This window comes from Miscanthus floridulus, chromosome 2, assembly GCF_019320115.1.
Source record: "Miscanthus floridulus cultivar M001 chromosome 2, ASM1932011v1, whole genome shotgun sequence".
In the NCBI taxonomy this organism is placed as follows: Eukaryota; Viridiplantae; Streptophyta; class Magnoliopsida; order Poales; family Poaceae; genus Miscanthus; species Miscanthus floridulus.
Window position 1 is genome coordinate 39,728,718 of NC_089581.1, and position 20,402 is coordinate 39,749,119.

Sequence of the window (20,402 nt, forward strand, 5' to 3'; positions counted from 1 at the left end):
CTGGCGCGTCGCGCAAGCCGTCGGGCTTCTGTCTTGTCGGTTGGTAGTACGTCGTGGAGGAGATAGTCGATGTAAAGCGTTCTCCAGTCATTGGGAGGATTGGACTCCATTGTTGGGTCTTCTTCAAGCTCCATGACCTCGGGGTCGGGAGGAACAGTTGGTGGATCGGCCTTGGGGTCGGACTAGAAGGGCCATCGTTGGCTTGTTCCGACCCCGCATAGCGTACCGAGGGTTTGTGTTGATCACTGGCAAAGACGCCTGCTGGAACCGGGTCTCGGCTGGATGCTGCTTTTGCGAGTGTGTCGGCCGCTTCGTTGAGGCGCCTGGGGATATGATTGAGTTCGAGGCCGTCGAATTTGTCCTCCAGACGTCGGACCTCTTGACAGTATGCCTCCATCTTGGTATCGTGGCAGCCCGACTCTTTCATGACCTGGTTGACGACCAGCTGTGAGTCGCCCCTGACGTCAAGGCGTCGGATGCCCAACTCGATGGCGATTCGTAGGCCGTTGATGAGCGCTTCGTATTCTGCAGTATTGTTTGATGAGGGAAAATGAAGCCGAACCATGTACCTCATGTGGACCCCGAGGGGGGATACAAAGACTAGTCCTGCTCCGGCGCCCTTCTTCATCAGCGATCCGTCGAAGTACATTATCCAGTACTCTTGATCGACGGCTGCTGGTGGCATCTGGACCTCGGTCCACTCCGCGATGAAGTCAGCTAATGCCTGAGATTTGATCGCCGTTCGGGGGACATAAGAAATGCCCTGATCCATCAGCTCGAGTGCCCATTTTGCGGTTCTTCCCGTAGCGTCATGGCTACGAACGACCTCGCCGAGGGGGAACGACGTTACTACTGTCACGGGGTGTGACTCGAAGTAGTGGCGTAGCTTCCTTTTGGTGATGAGGACGGTGTAGAGGAGTTTCTGGATCTGGGAGTAGCGGGTTTTGGAGTCGGATAACACCTCGCTGATGAAATATACAGGGCGCTGCACTTTGAAGGCGTGCCCCTCTTCCTCCCGCTCTACTATTAAGGCCGAGCTAACCACTTGGGTGGTGGCCGATATATATAGTAGGAGAGATTCTCCATCGCATGGAGGAACTAGGATCGGTGGCTTAGTTAAAAATTGTTTAACCATGTCGAGTGCTTTCTGAGCCTCCGTTGTCCACTCGAAACGGTCCGTTTTCTTCAGGAGTCGATAAAGGGGGAGTCCTCGTTCGCCGAGGCGTGAAATGAATCGGCTGAGGGCGGCAAGGCACCCGGTGATCCGCTGAACCCCCTTTATGTTTTGGATCGGGCCCATCCTCGTGATGGCTGATATCTTCTCTGGGTTGGCCTCGATGCCCCGCTCGGAGACGATGAAGCCGAGCAGCATGCCCCTCGGGACCCCGAAAACACATTTTTCGGGATTGAGCTTGATGCCGTTCGCTCGGAGTTTCGCAAAGGTGCGTTCAAGATCGGCGACAAGGTGGTCAGTCCGCTTGGACTTGACTACAATGTCGTCGACATAGGCCTCAACGGTTCGCCCGATGAGATCTCCGAAGCAACTAAGCATACAGCGCTGGTACGTTGCCCCAGCGTTCTTCAGACCAAACGGCATTGAAACGTAGCAAAATGATCCAAAGGGCGTGATAAAAGATGTCGCGAGCTGGTCAGACTCTTTCATCGCGATTTGATGATAACCTGAGTATGCGTCAAGGAAACAGAGGGTTTCGCACCTCGAGGTGGAATCGACTATTTGGTCTATTCGTGGCAAAGGAAATGGATCCTTTGGACATGATTTGTTGAGGCCAGTATAATCAACACACATCCTCCATTTCCCGCTCTTTTTCCGGACAAGAACAGGATTTGCTAACCACTCTGGGTGGTACACTTCCTTAATGAATCCTGCGGCCAGTAGTTTGGCTATCTCCTCGCCGATGGCCCTGCGTTTCTCCTCGTCGAAGCGGCGCAAGCGTTGTTTCACCGGCTTGGATCCCGGGAGGATTTGGAGAGTATGCTCGGCGACCTCCCTCGGGATGCCCGGCATATCCGAGGGTTTCCACGCAAAGATGTCCTTGTTAGCGCGGAGGAAGTCGACGAGCGCGCTTTCCTATGCGAAGGAGAGCGCGGTCCCGATTCGGACTTTTTTACCCTCGGAGCTACTAGGATCCAGGAGGACGTCCCTGGAACCCTCTGCTGATTCGAACGATCCAGACGACTTCTTTGCGTCGGGTGTCCCTTCAATGACCTCCTCCCTCAGGGTGGCGAGCTCTTCGGACGCGATGACCGCGGATGCGTGTCTGTAGCATTCGACCTCGCATTCGTAAGCGCGCTGGAAGGAGGTGCCGATGGTGATGATCCCACGGGGGCCCGGCATCTTCAGCTTCAGGTATGTGTAATTGGGTACGGCCATGAACTTCGCGTAACATGGTCGTCCCAGAATGGCGTGGAAAGTCCCCGGGAACCCCACTACATCGAAGGTGAGGGTCTCGGTCCGGTAATTGGATCGATCCCCAAAAGTGACGGGCAGGTCAATTTGCCCCAGTGGCACGGCTTGCCTTCCAGGCACGACGCCATGAAAAGGTGCTCGAACGGGACGGAGGTGCGTTCGGTCGACGCCCATCTCGTCGAGCGTCTTGGCGTACATGATGTTGAGGCCGCTGCCCCCATCCATCAGTACCTTGGTGAGCCGCTTTGGACCGACGATCGGGTCGACGACAAGCGGATACCTTCCCGGGTGTGGGATGGCATCCGGATGGTCGGTCCGATCGAAAGTTATGGCGGATTCCGACCACCGGAGATAAGCTGGCATAGCCGGTCCAGCGGTATAGACCTCTCGACGTGCGACCTTCTGGCGGCGCCTGGAGTCGTAGGCCGTTGATCCTCCGAAGATCATGAGGGCACCGGTTGGAGTTGGGAAGGCGTCGTCCTTCTCCTCCGTGTCGTTAGTGGTGGGAACGGGCTCCTTCCCCTGCTCCTCCTTGTTAAGGCCCCCAGCCAAGTATTTGCGCATAAGGCCGCATTCCTTGTATAGGTGCTTGGCCGGGAAGGCGTGGTTTGGGCATGGCCCCTCGAGCATTTTCTCGAAGTGGTTCGGAGTGCCCTCCGCGGGCTTCCGGCCACTTTTGCGGTCGGCAGCGGCCGCGAGTGAGTTGTCGCGCCGTTGCTTCTTATTTTTCCCTTTGGCGGGACGGTTGGAGGCGCCTTCGCTGGCGTCCTCATCCCGCCTTGTTTTTCCGTCGGAGCGATCAAAGATGGCTCCGACCGCCTCCTCTCCAGAGGCGTGACTGGTGGCGATGTCCAGAAGTTCCTTGGTAGTCCGCGGGCCCCTGCGTCCTAGCTTGTGGACCAGGGATTCGCAGGTTGTTCCGGACAGAAAGGTTCCTATCACGTCAGCGTCGGCGACGTTTGGGAGCTCGTTGCACTGTCGGGAGAAGCGCCGGATGTACCCGCGGAGGGTTTCATCGGCCTTCTGACGGCAGTTCTTGAGGTCCCATGGGTTTCCAGGGCGTTTGTACGTGCCCTGGAAATTACCCACGAAGATCTCAGTCAGATCCGCCCAACTCTGAATAGCATTGGACGGTAGGTGCTCCAGCCATGCTCGTGCCGAGTCGGCCAAGAACAGCGGGAGATTGCGAATAATAAAATTATCATCACTCGCACCACCGGCCTGACATGCAAGCCGATAGTCTTCGAGCCAAAGCCCGGGATTTGTTTCGCCAGAATATTTAGGAATGTTAGTAGGCGGTCGATACCTTAGGGGGAACGCAGCGTTGAGGATGTGCCGGCCAAAGGCCTGAGGGCCTGGCAGGACGGGGCTCGGGCTTCGGTCCTCGTTGCTGTCGTAGCGCCCGCCCCGTCGGGGATGATAGCCGCGGCGCGCTGCTTCTCCATCGTCGCCGTGGGCACGTCTCCGGGCGTTGATGATGCTACGTACGTCGCGGCCATGGCCGAGGCGTTGACGTACAGGGATGACGGAGGGCTGCCCGCCGGCTGGCGGTGTTTGGTGTACGGATGCGTCTTTGGTGGGACGCACTGAGGGCGCGCGCTGGCTAGTGTCGGGTTCGCGTCGTCGAGACAACGAACTTTCCGCCAGCTGCGCTGCTGCACGCTCGAGCAACGTGCGAATCTCCCGATGAGCGCGTCGATCCTCGGACGTCGCGGCCTCCGGGAGGCCATGCAGCAAGGCGGTTGCTGCGGCGATGTTCTGGCTGGCTCGAGCAAAGTAAGGAAAGGCCCCATCGTCAGTGAGGATCCTTTGATGTACGGTGCGGGCCGTGGCGCGCGTGCGCCCCCCGTCTTTGCGGCGTTCAATCTCGCGATTGATGTCCGCGTATTCCCGTGCGAGCCCTTGCCCGGCCTCATCGATCTCTTGCTGACGAGCCCTTAGCTGCTCCATCCTCGGGCGAGATGGGGCTGTCCCTTCTTCCCCGGATCTGCTGTCAGGATTGTTTGTAGGGGTGGCCTCTTCCTTGGAGACGCTTTCGACGTGACCCTCGGGGGTCTGCGTCACGTAGCATTCCCAGGAAGGGTGGTGGCTCCCCCTACTGGAATCTGAGCTGGAGAGCGATACAGGTTCCTCGTTGAGAAGCTCGTAGAGGGTCTCCGTATCCCGCTCAATCGCCCCCACGAACTCGATGTCCGTGGGTGGTTGAACCACTCGTAGCGCCAGAAGGAGGCCAGCGGTTGCCGCAACGTTGCGGAGACCGAATGGAAACGCTGTCGGGGCGCTCCATACGGACCCTTCTGGACACATGGTGGCGTTGTGAGAGGCCTCTTTGGGCGACGGGACCCCCCGGGAGTTGCCCGGTGGGCCCCTAAGCCTGAGACAGCTGAGGTTGATCGAAGGGGGAGAGGGAGCGGCTGAATGAGTCAGCGCCAGCTCTCCTCCTAGTGTGATGATGAAATCCAGGTCGCCGAAACGCACGTGTGCGCCCGGGACCCAGGTGATTGCGTGGGTGGCCATCCGAGACCTGATTTGGAACGCGCAAAGCCCCTACCTGGCGCGCCAACTGTCGGTGTTTCGTACAAGCACCGGCAAGTAAATTTATAGTAATGCGCGTTAGGCTCGGATGGTGCGCTAAAGGACACAGGATTTATACTGGTTCGGGCGGAACGTCCCTACGTCCAGTTTGTTGCTGCTTGTGTTATTAGCACCGTGAACGGTCTGTAGTAAGGGATACAAACTGCCGAGAGAGGGACTGATCCCAAGTCTCTGATCGAATGATTGAAAGGTGGTCGAGAGCTTCGTGGCTGCTCGTGTGTATGAGTGCGTTCTATTGTTCGGTCCTATTTTTTTCCCCCTCCCCTTTGATGGAGGATGCGCATCCCCTTTTATAGATGAAGGGGCTGGCTTTACAAGGGTGAGGACTCCAGGATGCGCATTCTACTTAGTCTTGTGGCTTACGTCTATCCGATCAGGTCCTCCATTCTGATGAGTGCGAAGGAAGATAAGTGCTTACAATATTATTGATGTCTCTGTAGGATGTCAGGTTAGTCACAGAACGCTGCCCTGCGCAGGGTATGGGCAGTAGTACGGTGGTTTTGACTTATGAGCCTCTCCCAGCCTCGCTCCGTGCGCCTTCTGGTTCCCATGATTCCTTGTTGGGAGAGTTCGGGGTCGGGGTCCGGTGTGGCACCGTGGCCAAGGCCTTCTGACTGGGGGGACCTGAGGGGTCGGGAAGCGGGCGCCGCTCCCTCGGGTCCACAGCGTGGTAACGGAATACCCGTCGTCCGTGGAGATAGCAAATCCGTCTTTGGAGCGTAGTGGTTGTCGTATATCTTCGTTGGGTTCCGTGTCCCAGAGCTGAAGGCGGCGCCTACATCTCTACAGGGTGAGGCGTACACACCTGTAATACCTTTTGGGCTCTGCGGCGCCCGGAAGGGTCTAAAGCATCAGTCCTGTCGTTCCCTGGCAGTCTTTTTCCTGCCATGGCGCAGGGTATGGTCGTTGGAGCCATGGTTGACCCGAATGTCTTGTCTCGTCCTGTACCCATCATTTATGTGGGATAGATATCGATCGGGGCGAGGCTCGTTCTGGGCCGTCAGGTGAGGCGGAGATCAATCCCTATCTCTCGGGCGAGACTAACCCTATCCCTCTGGGATCGGGCGAGGCGGAATCCATCCCTTAGCCCTTGGGCGAGACCGAGCCCGCCCTATAAGCGTCGGGCGAGACGGAGTTATCCCACAAAGGCGTCGGGTGAGGCTGACCCTGCCCCTCCGGGATCGGGCGAGACGGAACTCATCCCCTAGCCCTCGGGCGAGACCGAGCCCGCCCTCAAGGCGTCGGGCGAGACGGAGTTTATCCCTCGGCCCTCGGGCGAGACCGAGCCCGTCCCAAAGGTGTCGAGCGGGACGGAACCAAACTCCTGTTACCCGAACAAGGGATGACATGACGCCTTTATGCGTCCGGAAGTTTTTCACGTTTGGTGGTTATCGGTTCCGCCTTCTGGGGTACCCCGGTATTAGGTCCCCGACAAGTCTCATGCGTGGATGTGTCACAATAGTCAGTGTGACTTGCCCGTCACATGTGAAGCCTAGTGGACTTGGGTGTGCGTGAGTTTATGTATGTATGGTAATATGAGTTGGTGTGTACAAGTCGAGGCATTAAAAAAAAGTGGCCAACTAATAAACCTTCCATTTTGTCCTCCTCGAGCTCGATCCATGTGACACATAAATAAATGTCGTCCTGCCTGTCCTTCCTGGTACTCTAAACAATTATATATATATATATATATATATATATATATATATATATATATATATATATATATATATATATATATATATATATATATATATATATATATATATATATATATATATATATATATATAAAACTACTATCCTGTAGCTGGCTACAGAATAGCTTATTCTGTAGCCACCTTGAGTTATGATAATTACTATGTTAATTTACGAGATTATAGTAACTCCTTACTAAGTGGTTTAATATAACGTTATGTTAAATATCCCCATATGTTATAGTAACCCAACTATCGTAAATATGTATTAACATTATAGTAAATTAGTATATAAAATTATAGTAAATGGAGGTGGCTACAAAAATAACTTATTTTGTAGCCGGCTACTGAATAGCCTCTCCATATATATATATATATATATATATATATATATATATATATATATATATATATATATATATATATATATATATATATATATATATATATATATATATATATATATATATATGCGCTTAGCATAGTATTATCTGACTTGCATGTCAATCGCCAGCTAAGAAATTGGAGGGATCTCTTCTTGTTGCCGAAGCCGAGACAAATGGAACGTACCTTTAAACCTGGCTTAATCTGGTTTTTTTTTCATCTGGAATAGTATTTTTATATCATAAATTCCTCCAGCATTTCTCCAAACCATCTAAATTCCTTCAGAATTCCTCCAAGCTCCAAGCGAACAGGCACATCGGAATCGCAGCTTTTATAAATCCAAAGGGCATCTGTTCCAAAGGAACAACCGCACAGGCTGTCCACCTCGTCGCAGCTGGAGCCTGGAGACGGACAGATGGAATTTGTTTGTGGTTTGCGAGCTGCTATCTGCTGTGATGCTTATGCATCGGCAATTCGTTCGGCATCGATCAATCATATATTCCTGCGTGATATTCATAATATTTTCTACCCGGACCCGGAGATTGCTTAGTGCTGAATTAACTTATGCTAATAAGCAGGGAAAAGGGAAATGTTTTAGCCACAAACGACAGCTGCTGAAACTGCTTTGAGACTTTCAGCTTTCAGGGTGGAAAACGATGGGGTTCAGCAGCTCTCGGATTGAGTTGAACCCCCGGGGGTTATGTGCAAATCCCGTTTCCCCCAAGACTTTCTGCGTCCGTTAAAAAACCGTCGTGGCCTTGGGTCTCCTGCCGTCCTTCGGCGTGGGAAATGTCAACGGAACAGAGGCGGCCGGCAGACACCATCTCGGCCGCGGCCGCGGGCGCAGGCGCAACCGCAACGAACGAGGAGCACGCCCTTCCCCCGGTGCCAGTGCCCACCATCGTGCAATCGTGTTCCCGTCAAACGACGCGGCAAAAACAACGCGGCGCACACGGCCGCGGGCATCCGACACGGCCCACAGCCCACGGCCACGCACACTTCTTTTCAGCGCTTACCGCCAGGCAACTTGCAACGCCACGCGCCCCCACGTCGCTCGGCCCCCAACCCACAAAGTACTAGCTTTTACTACACATACATACACCGTATATAGCTACAGTATAAGAAATAACATATATACTTTCTTATAAAAAATACTATATACTCTTGTTTTTATAATATACTTTGATATCATAAACATTGTCAATATTAGACTAAGCCATATTTAAAATGTACCTTGACTTTAGCATAAAGTTAGAGTAATCCATGTGGCGAGAAATGGGGAAACTAAACCACACGAGACGAAATTGACAGCGTAGAAAAGGGCGGCAGTGGGCTCCACCGCGGAATTTAACGTCAAGGGTCGAATGGAATAATAATAATATACCAGGGGCAAAAAGAAAAAAAAACAGGCCCAAACGGAGACGACGAAGAACAGTCTGCAACGCCAACGGCAACGCCCTCCCCCGACCTAACGTTCACCTTTCCTATTTATTTCGGAGCTCCGCTTCTCTCTCCTCCCGTGCATCCGCCGCGGGCCTCCCCTCCTCCTCCTCCTCCTTTCCCCCGAGAGAACCCGCCTCAAAGCTCAAATCCAATCCCACTCCCACTCCCACTCCCACCTCGCGGTCCGTCTGGCCTCGCCGCCGCCTGGCTTCTCTCAGTCTCAGTCCGACGCCCTCCACCGCCGAAACCGCGTTCCCTTGTCCGCTTCCTGACGTCTCAGACTCAGTCATCGATACTTACTTATCCCCCCCGAAACCCCAGGTTACGGCCGATCTCTCTCTGCGACCCTCGCCTCGCGCCGGCGAGCCGCTGATGGTGGCGAGGATGATGCGGTGGCCGCGGCCGCCGGCGGCGCGCAAGTTCCGCGCGCGGCTGGTGGTGCGGCGTGCGGAGGGGCTGCCGCCTCCGCCTCCGCCTCCGCCTGCGACAGCGGCGGAGCCGGGCTCGCCGGAGCGCGAGGCGGCGGCGGGCGCCGCGCCGCCGAGGGCCGCTGTCGTCGCGGCGGAGGTGAGGTGGAAGGGGCCCAGGGCCTCCGCGCTCGGCTCGCTGCGGCGTGCCGCGGTCAGGCGCAACCGCACGCGGGAGGACGCCGGGGCGGCGTGGGAGGAGGAGTTCGAGAGCGTCGTCACCCTCGCGGCCGCGTCGCAGCGGGAGGGCGCCGCGTTCCACCCGTGGGAGCTCGCCTTCTGCGTCTTCAGCGTGAGCGTCTCCTCCTCCTTGGATTCTCTTCTACTATCTGCTCCTATTGTTCATACTCTTCATAACAATGTAGCGAACTATACAGTGTGTATCACTAGATGATTTCTGTGTTCCCCTGTTGGTTATTTGCATCATCTCCCACTTGTTTGACGCTGTCCTGTAGAAAATTTTGTGTCCAGAATCAGGTTGGTTTACTTCTGCTCCACTTATGGTGTGTTTGGAAATGGGAAAGTGATCCGTAGTTTTTTTATTTTAGTTGGACTTCGACCTACAATCCTAATGATTTGGGTTCCTATTCCGAGGTCCAAACAAGCACTACTTTTTTAAGTAATAAATTATGATCAGGGTATCCTGTTTGCCCATTTTGATTCTACTTTCCAGTTTTTGTTCTTATTTGCCCTTTTTGCTGCTGACACTCATGTGTCTGTAGCCCCACCTATCGATCTATTCTGTTAAGTGATTAACGTTTTCTAATTGCTTAACCTTTCATGTGTCTGTGTGTAACGTAACAAGTGCTATGTGTTTTACTTCTCTTGTAAACTATAGTAGGAGAAATAATCCACTCACATTTCATTTCAATCAAAAGGAAAAAACATACGAGTTGTTTCTGATGTCATATGGTCCATGATTAGTCGTAGGGAAGAAATCTCTGTATCCATATTCCTGTTAGTATGGAGCAAGTTTATCTTCCTGACAGTAACATGTTACCTTGTGATGACAAGCATTGAATAACAACGTACTATATGGACAAGATAGTTTCCTTGTCAAGGCAATCAGAACATTTTGTTTTATATGTTAGCTTTGGAGATATCATCCCTTGGCAACTTTGTGTATATTTCTTTTGAGCTGATTTCATCTTTGCAAGCAAGTCTGATCTTCCTTCTCCTTATTTCTTTGGTACAGGATATCAACAAAGGCCCAAAGAATAAACCATCAATTCTGGGAACTGCTTCTCTCAATCTAGCAGATTACGCATTGACGGCTGGAGAGACGATTGAGATAATTCTTCCATTGTCTGTACCTGGTGGTGCACCTGAACCAGCCCCATCCCTTCATGTGAGTATACGATGTGAACTAGAAGTTCCGGTTAACAGTTGTCCTTCAAATTTTGGGGGAAAAAAACTTCTACTTTAAATCACTATACCATGTGACCTTTGATCTTATTTTTGTGCAGCTCACTTTGAGTATGGTGGAACTAAGAGCTTTTCAAGAAACATCTGATGCATCACAGCGACCTGCTGCAACCTTGCCATTGTCCCCATCATCTGGTGATTCTCTTCCTGGAGGAAAAGATGAGGTTTCAGTTATTAAAGCAGGGCTGAGGAAGGTGAAAATTCTCACAGATCTGGTGTCAACGCGAAGGTCTAAGAAGACTTGCCAAGATGAGGAAGGCGGCGAAGATAAGTTCTGCGTTAACAGTGATGGTGCTGAATATCCATGTGATACTGAGTCCCTTGATGACGATCTGGATGACAGAGTACAGGAAGATGAATTTGGAGATTCAACTATCAGGAAGTCCTTCAGTTATGGCTCTCTGCAGTCTGTCAACTACGTTGGTGGCCTAGTTTATGCCCATGCAAAGATTGATGGGGAGCATGAGGACTGGATATATTATAGTAACCGAAAATCTGATGTCGGTTTCCATGTAGAGAAAGTGTTGCCATCAACCACAGAGACAGGGTTGCTAACTGCTAAGCGCAGTATACTTCCTTGGAGAAAGAGGAAACTGAGTTTACGGTCACTGAAGGCTAAAGGCGAACCTCTGTTGAAAAAGGCATATGGGGAAGAGGGAGGTGATGATATTGACTATGATCGACGCTTGCTAACATCTTCTGATGAATCTGTTTCAGAGGTAAATCTTCCCTCCTATTTTTAGCATTATAAAACAAGTTAACAGCATATTTCACGAATTCACTTCAGCTTCTTTTAAGCAACGCATCTTTGGATTTCAGGGATCAAGAGGAGAAGATGGATCAGCAAACGGTATGGTGTCAGAATTTGGTGATGACAATTTTGTCATTGGAAATTGGGAGTTGAAGGAGATAATTAGCCGCGATGGCCATATGAAGCTTTCATCCCAGGTGTTCTTTGCATCAATAGACCAGAGAAGTGAGCGAGCAGCTGGGGAGAGCGCATGTACAGCACTTGTGGCTGTTATCGCAGACTGGTTCCAAGCAAATCAGAATATGATGCCTATCCAGTCACAGTTTGACAGCCTTATCCGTGAAGGATCACTAGAGTGGAGAAACCTTTGCGACAACGAGACATATAGAGAGCGTTTTCCTGACAAGCACTTTGATCTTGAAACTGTCCTTCATGCCAAGATTCGCCCGCTGACAGTTTCCCCCAGCAAATCTTTTATTGGATTCTTCCAGCCCGAAGGCGATGATGACATGAGTGGTTTTGACTTTCTTAATGGTGCCATGTCATTTGACAACATCTGGGATGAGATTGCCCAGGCAGCAGAGTTCTCATCTAGTGGTAGCCCTAACTTATACATAGTAAGTTGGAATGACCACTTTTTTCTACTCAAGGTTGAGCATGATGCATATTACATTATCGATACCCTTGGAGAAAGGCTCCATGAAGGGTGCAGCCAGGCGTACATTTTGAAGTTTGACAACAACACTACAATTCACAAGGTACATGGTGAAAAGAAGCCTTCTAGCCCCGACTCAAGTGGACCATTGAAGGACTCTTCAGGTTCTGAGAGCTCTTCAACTGACCAGGACAGTGGGAATGATACTGAAGAGGACGTGCTTGTGTCGACGGGCAAAGAATCATGTAAAGAATACATCAAGAGTTTCTTGGCAGCCATACCAATCCGGGAACTACAGGTGGACATCAAGAAAGGACTGATGGCATCAACCCCATTGCACCACCGCCTCCAAATCGAGTTCCAGTACACCCAGTCGTCCCCAAAAGAGACTGCATCAGCCACTCAGCTTCTTACCATGGCTGCCCCTTTTGAGTTCTCATGGCCTGAGCCACCACCAACAATGGAAGTTGCACTAACACCTGCCGTCTCTGTTGTATAGCTTGTCACCATGGTGGCCGAGAACCCAAGACATGACGACAGTCTGCCCTGATGTTCAACATCGAGAACCCCTTTTTCCTTGGTTCCCTGCATGAAGGGGAACCTAGATGAAGATTTTGGTTCTTCTGTTTGTACTAATTAGTTTAATATGTACTGGCTACTATGGGTTATTCCTCCAGGGCATAGGAGCATTCTACCTGCTTTTTGTATAGAGGTTGTATGATCCTATCTTCCCAAACCAGCTGGGTTGTAATCTTTTCGAACCTTGTATGACTAATCGAGGAGGAATTCCCCTTTGTTAGAATGAAGTAGAGGCCTGTTTATCTGTAGATGTAACATGATAGTATGTTCCCAACAAGCATGAAGCTACGAGATCTGAATCTTCGAGTTGGACGCAGCATATGCCCGCGCATTTTGAGTGCTTTGTGTTTTTTTTTTTTTTTGAACATGTTTTGTGTGCTATGTTTCTCAGAGCCTTTCTGTGCTGTATATGGAAATAACTGGATCTGCTGTGAACCAAAATTATGACTCTTTCGCTGTTAACTAAAGTTCCTTGATGATGCATTTGTCAAACGCAGTAGCACATGAAGAAATGCTGTTCAGTAGTCGGATCAAATCCGCGTAATAAGCATTTTTCAGAGAATGCACCCACGAGTTGCTGACGATATCCATTCTTTTGGGGGATTGACATGTGAGACCACGAGCTGGGTTTGTGATGCCTCACGATGGTTCTGTGCACAGCTTCCAACTCCTGATCAGTACTTCTCCTTTCCAGCTTCAGCTGCTGAACCTAAACGTTGGTGTAACTAAATGCATAGTTAATTCTTTATAGCGAGTAGCGAAAGCGTGAAAACCATTGGGAGTTCATTTTATACGGAAAACGAAATGGTGATAAAAGAATGCTCTGTACTTTCGTAACATACAGGTCGTTCATAGCTGTTCATACATCATCTTTGGTCAGAATATGATTGTTCATCTAGGATGTGAACATCATTGCAAGCGTCCAATGAATGCCCATGATGCATGCATTGGATTGGAAATATGATCTTTGACTATACCCACTACCACTTTGTCCAAACATTCCAATTGTAATCTTGTTGATTGAGATGAGCTGGCCATCATTTTTACAACAATTCCATCATGTAAGATGTGTATGGAAAATCATCAGATTTATAGATGGACAGGTGGTCTTTAGTTTTCCTACCTAAAAGGAGACTACAGGAGAACGGCTTGGTACTTGGTATCAAACGACACGCAAAATCTTGTGATGTACTTGATATGGGTGTGCACGATATGATTTCCTTTTCTAAGGGGCAATGGAAGATCATTGGATTATGGACATAATTCAGACACAAGTTTCACAACTCCCTGCATCGGAGCATCATTCTGCATTGGATTGAACGTCAAAAGCAAATTACTTTAGAATAGGCATTGATAAGGTGTAAAACTACAATAACCTGGAGGAAACAGATAAAATTGCAACATGCTAAGCCATATCTCACCAGATATACAATGTCAAATGAGCTAGAGTAATCCTTCAAAGATTTCTCGATGTTGGCATTCCTGGAAAATCAGTTCAGCATTACTTGATGCACAAATCTGTATGGAAACAATTTTTTTGTGTGGTCGATAATAGACAGAAATTAGGAAAAATACAAAGAGAAACAACATTTCACTATCATTAAAAATTTCCTGCAATTTTACTACTTGTTATGTATGTCAAGAAAACACTAATCAGCTTAGTTGACTTGGGAAGAATTAAAAATGGTAGTCCCGAGATGGTAATATCACTGCTACTTTGAATGAAGCAAGGCAATCAAAAAGTTACTAACAGGAATCCAACAGCAATCCTGTTTTCATAGTTTAGACCATCAGACATCCCCAAGTCTCCAATGTGATCGCCAAGTAGCAGCACATTGGTCCTTTTCTTCACCAATGAATAGTCATCAATAAATCCATTTGGATCCCCCCGATTGCCATGTACTGGAGCAGCCATGTCCAAGGCATGCTCATTTTTGTTTAGAACGTGAATTGTTTTCCCTGCATTAGGCTTTTGTTAGTTTCTATCAGAAGACAAGCAATACTGCAATAGCATATATTTTACCCAATGATTGTAACCAAGCAATCAATTACTCATAGACCCCATGGTAAAAGATAGTCAAGGAAAAAAGGGATCCACCAATCCACAAGGACAGGTATATGTACCAATTAAAAGTAAATCTTAAAAAAGAAGTCCGTGTGACAACAAGTAACAGCAACTCAGCAAGGCTAAGGATTTCCTTGAGTAAGCACCTAACGCAACAAGAAATGACACTGTTTTTTTTTAAAATATATATATATCCATACATAAAATTCATGATGAATAAACATCACTGCAAATAGAAGATTATGAGATTAAAAATTCACCTTTAAATGCTACAAGACGGCCTTCTTCATTAAACACCATCCTGTTGGAGACAATCTTGATGTTCTTGAATGATTTGTGTAGTTTCTGCCGGAAGACCTAATGGAGCAGCGGGATGTGTCACAGTGTCAGTCAGCAATTAAATTCATCACAACATATGTTGAATCATTCCTTTTCATAGCTTACCTCTTCAATTATGTCTGCGAGTCCTGCAGAAAATACCAGCACTGGAATATCTCTCTCCTGAAATTATAATTGAAAGTCTTAATCTTAATTAAAAATTCACCTAAATACTTATCCCTGAAAATGCCGTTGCCTTGCCCCAGGTAATCCCATTTTGACCTAGCAATATCACATTGTCGCCTACACTACACCTAGGACATGAAGGATGAAAAAAGAACTAAGCATCACAGAAAGGAAATGGTCTCTTCACTAGAAGTTTTTCTGCCCTAAGGAGATAAGCATAATATGTTACTATGAACTATGCATCCAGATGCATAACAGTCAAAGTAGGGAAATCATTTGATAACATAAATTTAAGACAAAACAAGAAGCAAACAGTAGAAAAGGAACACGAATACTTTTTATGGAACAAGTTGAAACATTGAGGGTTGAAATCCCAACTAGCCTACTTCATATGCACAGCGAAACTCACTTCAACAAGACAACAAGAAGAATTCTGCAGAAGGGCAGGTAACAACATAGCAAACTTCAGTCAATACTACATGCTTGCTGATAGATGTGCTAACAAATTCTACAAAAAGAAATACCGAAAACTAGATAAAAAAAACTTCGCAAATGAGAGCACCACAAATTTGCAGCCTTTCAGTTCGACAAACTGGTAAGAGTGAAAGAACTGGAGATCATAATCACTCTAAAAGGAAAAGGACAACACAGAAATAAAAAAATGATTAGGGTGGCATCAAAAGAAAATAAGGAAGGGACAAACAAAGAAGGTTTTGCATCCTTCAAACTTTTTGTGAAGCAGCTTAACAGTTAGTTCTTTTACTTATAGCAACATAGGTAAAGTTATTATTGATCTTAGTCCATACCAAACAGTCAAACCCAATAAGGGTATCTAGGCATGTCCCAAAAAAGTTTACTAAATATAGCGACAGCAACAATAGAGAAGGCTTTGATAAACGAAAATCAAACCTCCAAGTACTCAAAGAGCTCCACCACACCCTCTCTGAAAACAATTGCGGCATCAGAGACAGATTTTGTGATAGCTTCTAATGTAAGACCACCTTCAATAAGGAGACCATGAGTCTTCTCCCACCTGTAGCACACAACAACTTCAACTGTAAGCGACTCAGCTCCTGCTGTTGAAAATATATAATCAGGTTCATGACTTCATGTGGCATTAAAAATTTAAACCAAATGGCAGACAATTGATGGTAGGAACCAGAAGCTCGTCAGAGAACTATAGTTTCAAGAAAACTTTTCAGTTTTAAGTTCTGCTGTAAATGTTTTCACTTTTCAGGTACCATGGCACACAAGAAAGCCCACACATCAGTATGTTCAGCTGCTGCGACAAACAGAATCCCAAACTATCAGAAATGAAAATATACATAGTAGGCTTAATGGTCATACTAGAACTACGTGGGTTACAACACAGTTAGACATTAAATAAAGAATGACCAGTCAAAATTCACCAGTACCATTCTTCCATGAGCTTGGCCTTCTCCGGGAGTGGAATGTCGGGGCAAATCTCGATGGGGTGGTAGTGCTGGTACAGCGCCTCCCTCTTGGCGTCATACTCCTCGTTCCCTTGCCTGAGCAGCCCATGACCACCTGGCACCCACACACAGAGACACAGATAAACCTCTCAACACATACAAAATCTTAATTACTAGAACCTCCGAAAACTTGTGCAACAGAAGCGAAAACGTACTCTGCCCGCGGGCGCCGTCATACCAGTACCGCGTGAGCGTGCCATCGAAGTCGGCGATGACCTGAGCAAATGGCAATCCTAGTTAGGATTCCACGTACCAAGGAAGCTAAAAGCCACACGGTACTAAGAACGAAAGGGGTGCCTACCTGGAGCTTGGCGGGTCCGGCGGCACGGATGTCTGCGACCTTGCGGGCAAGAGTAGTGGGGTCGGCGACGACAGAGTCGGGGGAGGTGGTGGAGTCGGAGGACATGGCAGCGGGAAGGAGGCGCGGGAGGCGGTGGCGGAAAGTACAAGGAGGTGGCGGCAAGGCGGTAGGGTTCCGGCGGCGAGAGGCGCGCGAGAGGTGGAGGAGGCGGCGGAGGAGAGGGCACGGGGACGGTGAGAGCAGGGGCGGGTTCGTCATGGGCCGCATTTCTGAATGGTGGGCCGGAATTCGGTCGGTGGACCAAGCCATTTAGGCCCTGGCAAGATTGTCGTTTAGCCGATTCGTTTTACGGGTTTGGACTACAGCCCAAATAATTTTTTCCAAGGTTTCTAAGGGCACCTCCAATAATAATTATTTTTTTGAACTTTCGAATAATAATTTATGAGTTAGCTCTAAGCATATTATTTTATTTTTTAATATTTTTTATTTCAAATTATAAGATATTTTGGCTATATATCTAGACATAGTGTATACTCTTTCCGTCCTAATATATAAGGTATAACCACTTTTTATTTAAGTGATCAAGTCCTACAATACAAAATGTGTTCTCTCTCTATCTTCTTGAGGCATGTGTATCCATGAAGTAGTACTAGCATTATGAGAGAGAATTAAATATGTTCTTTGGTGTGGACCAAAGGTAGTTTACGCCTTGTATATATACTAGGACGGGGGAGTATCTAAGTGCATAGGAAAATCTATGTATCTAGAAAAGCTAAAATATCATATAATTTAGAATGAAGAGAGTAGAAGAGAAAGAAAAACTATATATTGATCAAGTGCTAGTATCGTACACATACTCCAAGATCGTGTAGGTTTGTAATGTAGGGGTTATTCATATCATGAGAGATGTGCTTGTAACACTAGAGGAATAAAAAGAAAAAGGAAAAATGGAAAAGGGAGACTAATGGGAACGGGGATCCCGATCTTCTGTCAGGTGGTGGTAACTATCGTTGTGGCAGAGAATGACACACCGATCCGGTTTCAGATCGAAAGATCGAACCCTGCAATCTTAGCACCACAACTCCTCTGGTTATCAACCGAGTCATGGACCAAGTTGACCTCGCCAAGAAAATCTCTGCCTACGCAACGAAGAACACAAGCAAGAACAAGAAAGAACGCAACCAAATTGCAGATGAATGATTAATCTCACGAAGTTGGGGTCTCACAAACCGATGAACGGCGAAACTATTCTTGACAGATTAATCTAAGCAAAACCCCCAAAACCTAATGACGGCGGCGGCGTATGATTATAAAGGTCTTAGGGTTGTCGCCTACCCTGGACGCCCCCCCTAATGGGCCCAAACATAATACACGGTCCAACGGACCAAAAGACGGTGTCGCAGCACCCTGGCAGATTTTAGACGCTGACTTGTTTCGACGATTCCCGTTTATTCCGAAGAGCTTTTGACGTGAGACCACTAGGATTGGCTTTCTTATCAAATTATCTTTCCATCCATATGTGGATCGTCAAAAACGGAGTCCGAATGCGTCCTGGGTAACCAGTTTAAGGCAAACTGGTCCTGGAGGCCAAGGCAGACTCGAAATCATGTTGGACCGGGCGTCCGGTTCCTGTTGGACGTCCTTACTGGTCATCTTTGCCTCCACCATGTCCTCTAAGTCCTTCATGACCCTCTCCAATATTTCTAAGCAAGATAACATCATTAGGTAGTAGTATATTCTCAAAAGTATAAAAAGAATCGCTTAAGAACGACTCACCTCTAAATTAAGTTGATGCATTCGAGCCTGGGTCATTGGACCTTGCATAACGGTTGGAGGATCAGCGGGTACATCTATGTGGCAGAACCGCATAATCTAATGCCTCACAGGAGTGCTTGTCTTCCATTATACACTAAGCACTCAAGGGAGAACACTAAATTACTCGGTTCCGTCGGGCACACCCTAGGGGAGAACCCAAAAATCCATATTTTTGCCATCAGGATCACAAATGAGAGGATAAAGCTTACATTATTCTTAATCATTTCTTACATCACTTTTAATACAACATTAGAGTATTTATTATTACAACAGCAGAATGAAATCATATTATCAGAGTTATGAATAATTTAATTGAACAGCGGAATATAAACAGGTGATCAGAATTACTGCAGAAAATAAATAGCTATTCATAGCATGATAAAGCATTGATAAATAAACTATGACAACAAATTATAGAACTTCTGTTTATAAAAACATTTGGTGAGGGTTATAAATAACAACTACGATCACAGCGTAAAGGAATCCTCGCTGAGCCCACCAGGAGGAATCCACACACAAGAGTCAGCTTTAGCATCCACCTGTCACCTGCAACAGGGGGAATAAAACCCTGAGTACTCAATTGTACTCAGCAAGACTTACCCAATAGGAGAAAAGAAAAGACTCCAAGAATATGCAAGGCTATCTGGCTTGTGGGTTCATTGCATTTGCAGGAAGCATTACTAAGCATGCATCCTTATATTCGATTTTTATTAACAGTCACATTGGTTCATTAACTAACCATTCTATGTAAGCACATGTGCTACTTTCAAGCAGGTGGTAAGCAATCAGATTTCCTTTTTCCATCTTCCATCTTTCATCTTTTAGTTCTTACTACGATGCTAAACAGTCGTACCGGATTTCCCGGCGATTCACGAATCAATGCCCCCAGCTAGGTACCCTAAAAACACACGTCCCACTTGTACCCAAGGCACAAGCAGGACCAACCCATCACTCTCCTGTCCCGGGTGTTCAGGTCCTCGTCCAAACTGGGACTCTAAGCCCCCGCCCCTAAGTCCCAGACTCAGTGTAGTGCAAGGACCTCCTCCACCAAAATAAAACCCTGACAGTTGGTCCGAAAAGAGCCGGATCCGCGACAAGAGAGCAACAAGTCTTCCAAGCGCCCATACCCAAGTATGTGCTCAGGATAATAAGTCTGTGACTTGCCTAGAGCCTTATGCAACGATCGGTCCTTAACCGACCAGACAGGGAAAACAGTGTAACCAAGCCATGCCCCGCATCCACGGCGACACAACCTCTTACACCCACCAATACCCAAACCATATCCCTGCCCGGTCACTATTTTTCCTTTTCACCATTTATATTTTCCAAGTGATAATAATTCGGTAATATATTCCTATCTCTCGCGAGTGACAAACAATCACTCGACTTCTACCGGAGTTCTGTAGCATAGCAATCTACATGATCCTATCATACTAGTAAGACTCATAGGATAAAGATATAAATGCAAGTGGGTTTCATTCAACTCCTTAAAACTTAATGCACAAATATAATTTAAACTGCAGAAAAGTAGGGGTTATGCACCGGGGCTTGCCTTCAGCGGGCACGGTGTCAGCAAAGTCAGTGATGGGTGGCTCTGGAACGTCCTCCTGCACGAGGATCTCCTCCTCGTACTCATCGATGACTTCATCATACTCTTGCTCGCCCATAGTCACGAACTCTACCAACTTGTTATCTACATGCATGAAATGATGATGCAACGCTTAGTAATACGGCAACAACAACTCTTAAAATAAGAATACATCTACCAAGCTACTAAGCTAACTCTAATGACTAATACACA

At 47.8% G+C, this 20,402-nt stretch overlaps 2 protein-coding genes across 3 annotated transcripts; one reads left to right on the forward strand and one right to left on the reverse strand.

The window, feature by feature from the left end:
• Positions 1–8,618: 8,618 nt before the first annotated feature.
• On the forward strand, positions 8,619–12,722 carry LOC136522280 (uncharacterized). Its single transcript, XM_066516115.1, has 4 exons — positions 8,619–9,305; positions 10,209–10,361; positions 10,480–11,157; positions 11,258–12,722. Exons 1-4 carry the CDS (start codon positions 8,919–8,921, stop codon positions 12,341–12,343), a joined length of 2,304 nt encoding a protein of 767 aa, XP_066372212.1. The 5' UTR covers positions 8,619–8,918; the 3' UTR covers positions 12,344–12,722.
• Positions 12,723–13,349: 627 nt separating this feature from the next.
• On the reverse strand, positions 13,350–17,053 carry LOC136538555 (uncharacterized). 2 transcript variants are annotated; one of them, XR_010779372.1, is made up of 10 exons: positions 16,787–17,053; positions 16,641–16,701; positions 16,408–16,540; positions 15,902–16,025; positions 14,933–14,989; positions 14,749–14,845; positions 14,175–14,382; positions 13,845–13,905; positions 13,547–13,728; positions 13,350–13,453 (listed from the first exon to the last, which is right to left on the reverse strand). XR_010779372.1 is itself a non-coding variant. In XM_066530507.1 (9 exons), exons 1-9 carry the CDS (start codon positions 17,051–17,053, stop codon positions 13,675–13,677), a joined length of 1,062 nt encoding a protein of 353 aa, XP_066386604.1. In that variant the 3' UTR covers positions 13,350–13,674. The 2 variants fall into 2 exon arrangements, 1 of the variants encoding a protein (XP_066386604.1); XM_066530507.1 differs by having other exon boundaries at positions 13,350–13,728.
• Between the last annotated feature and the right edge of the window lie 3,349 nt (positions 17,054–20,402).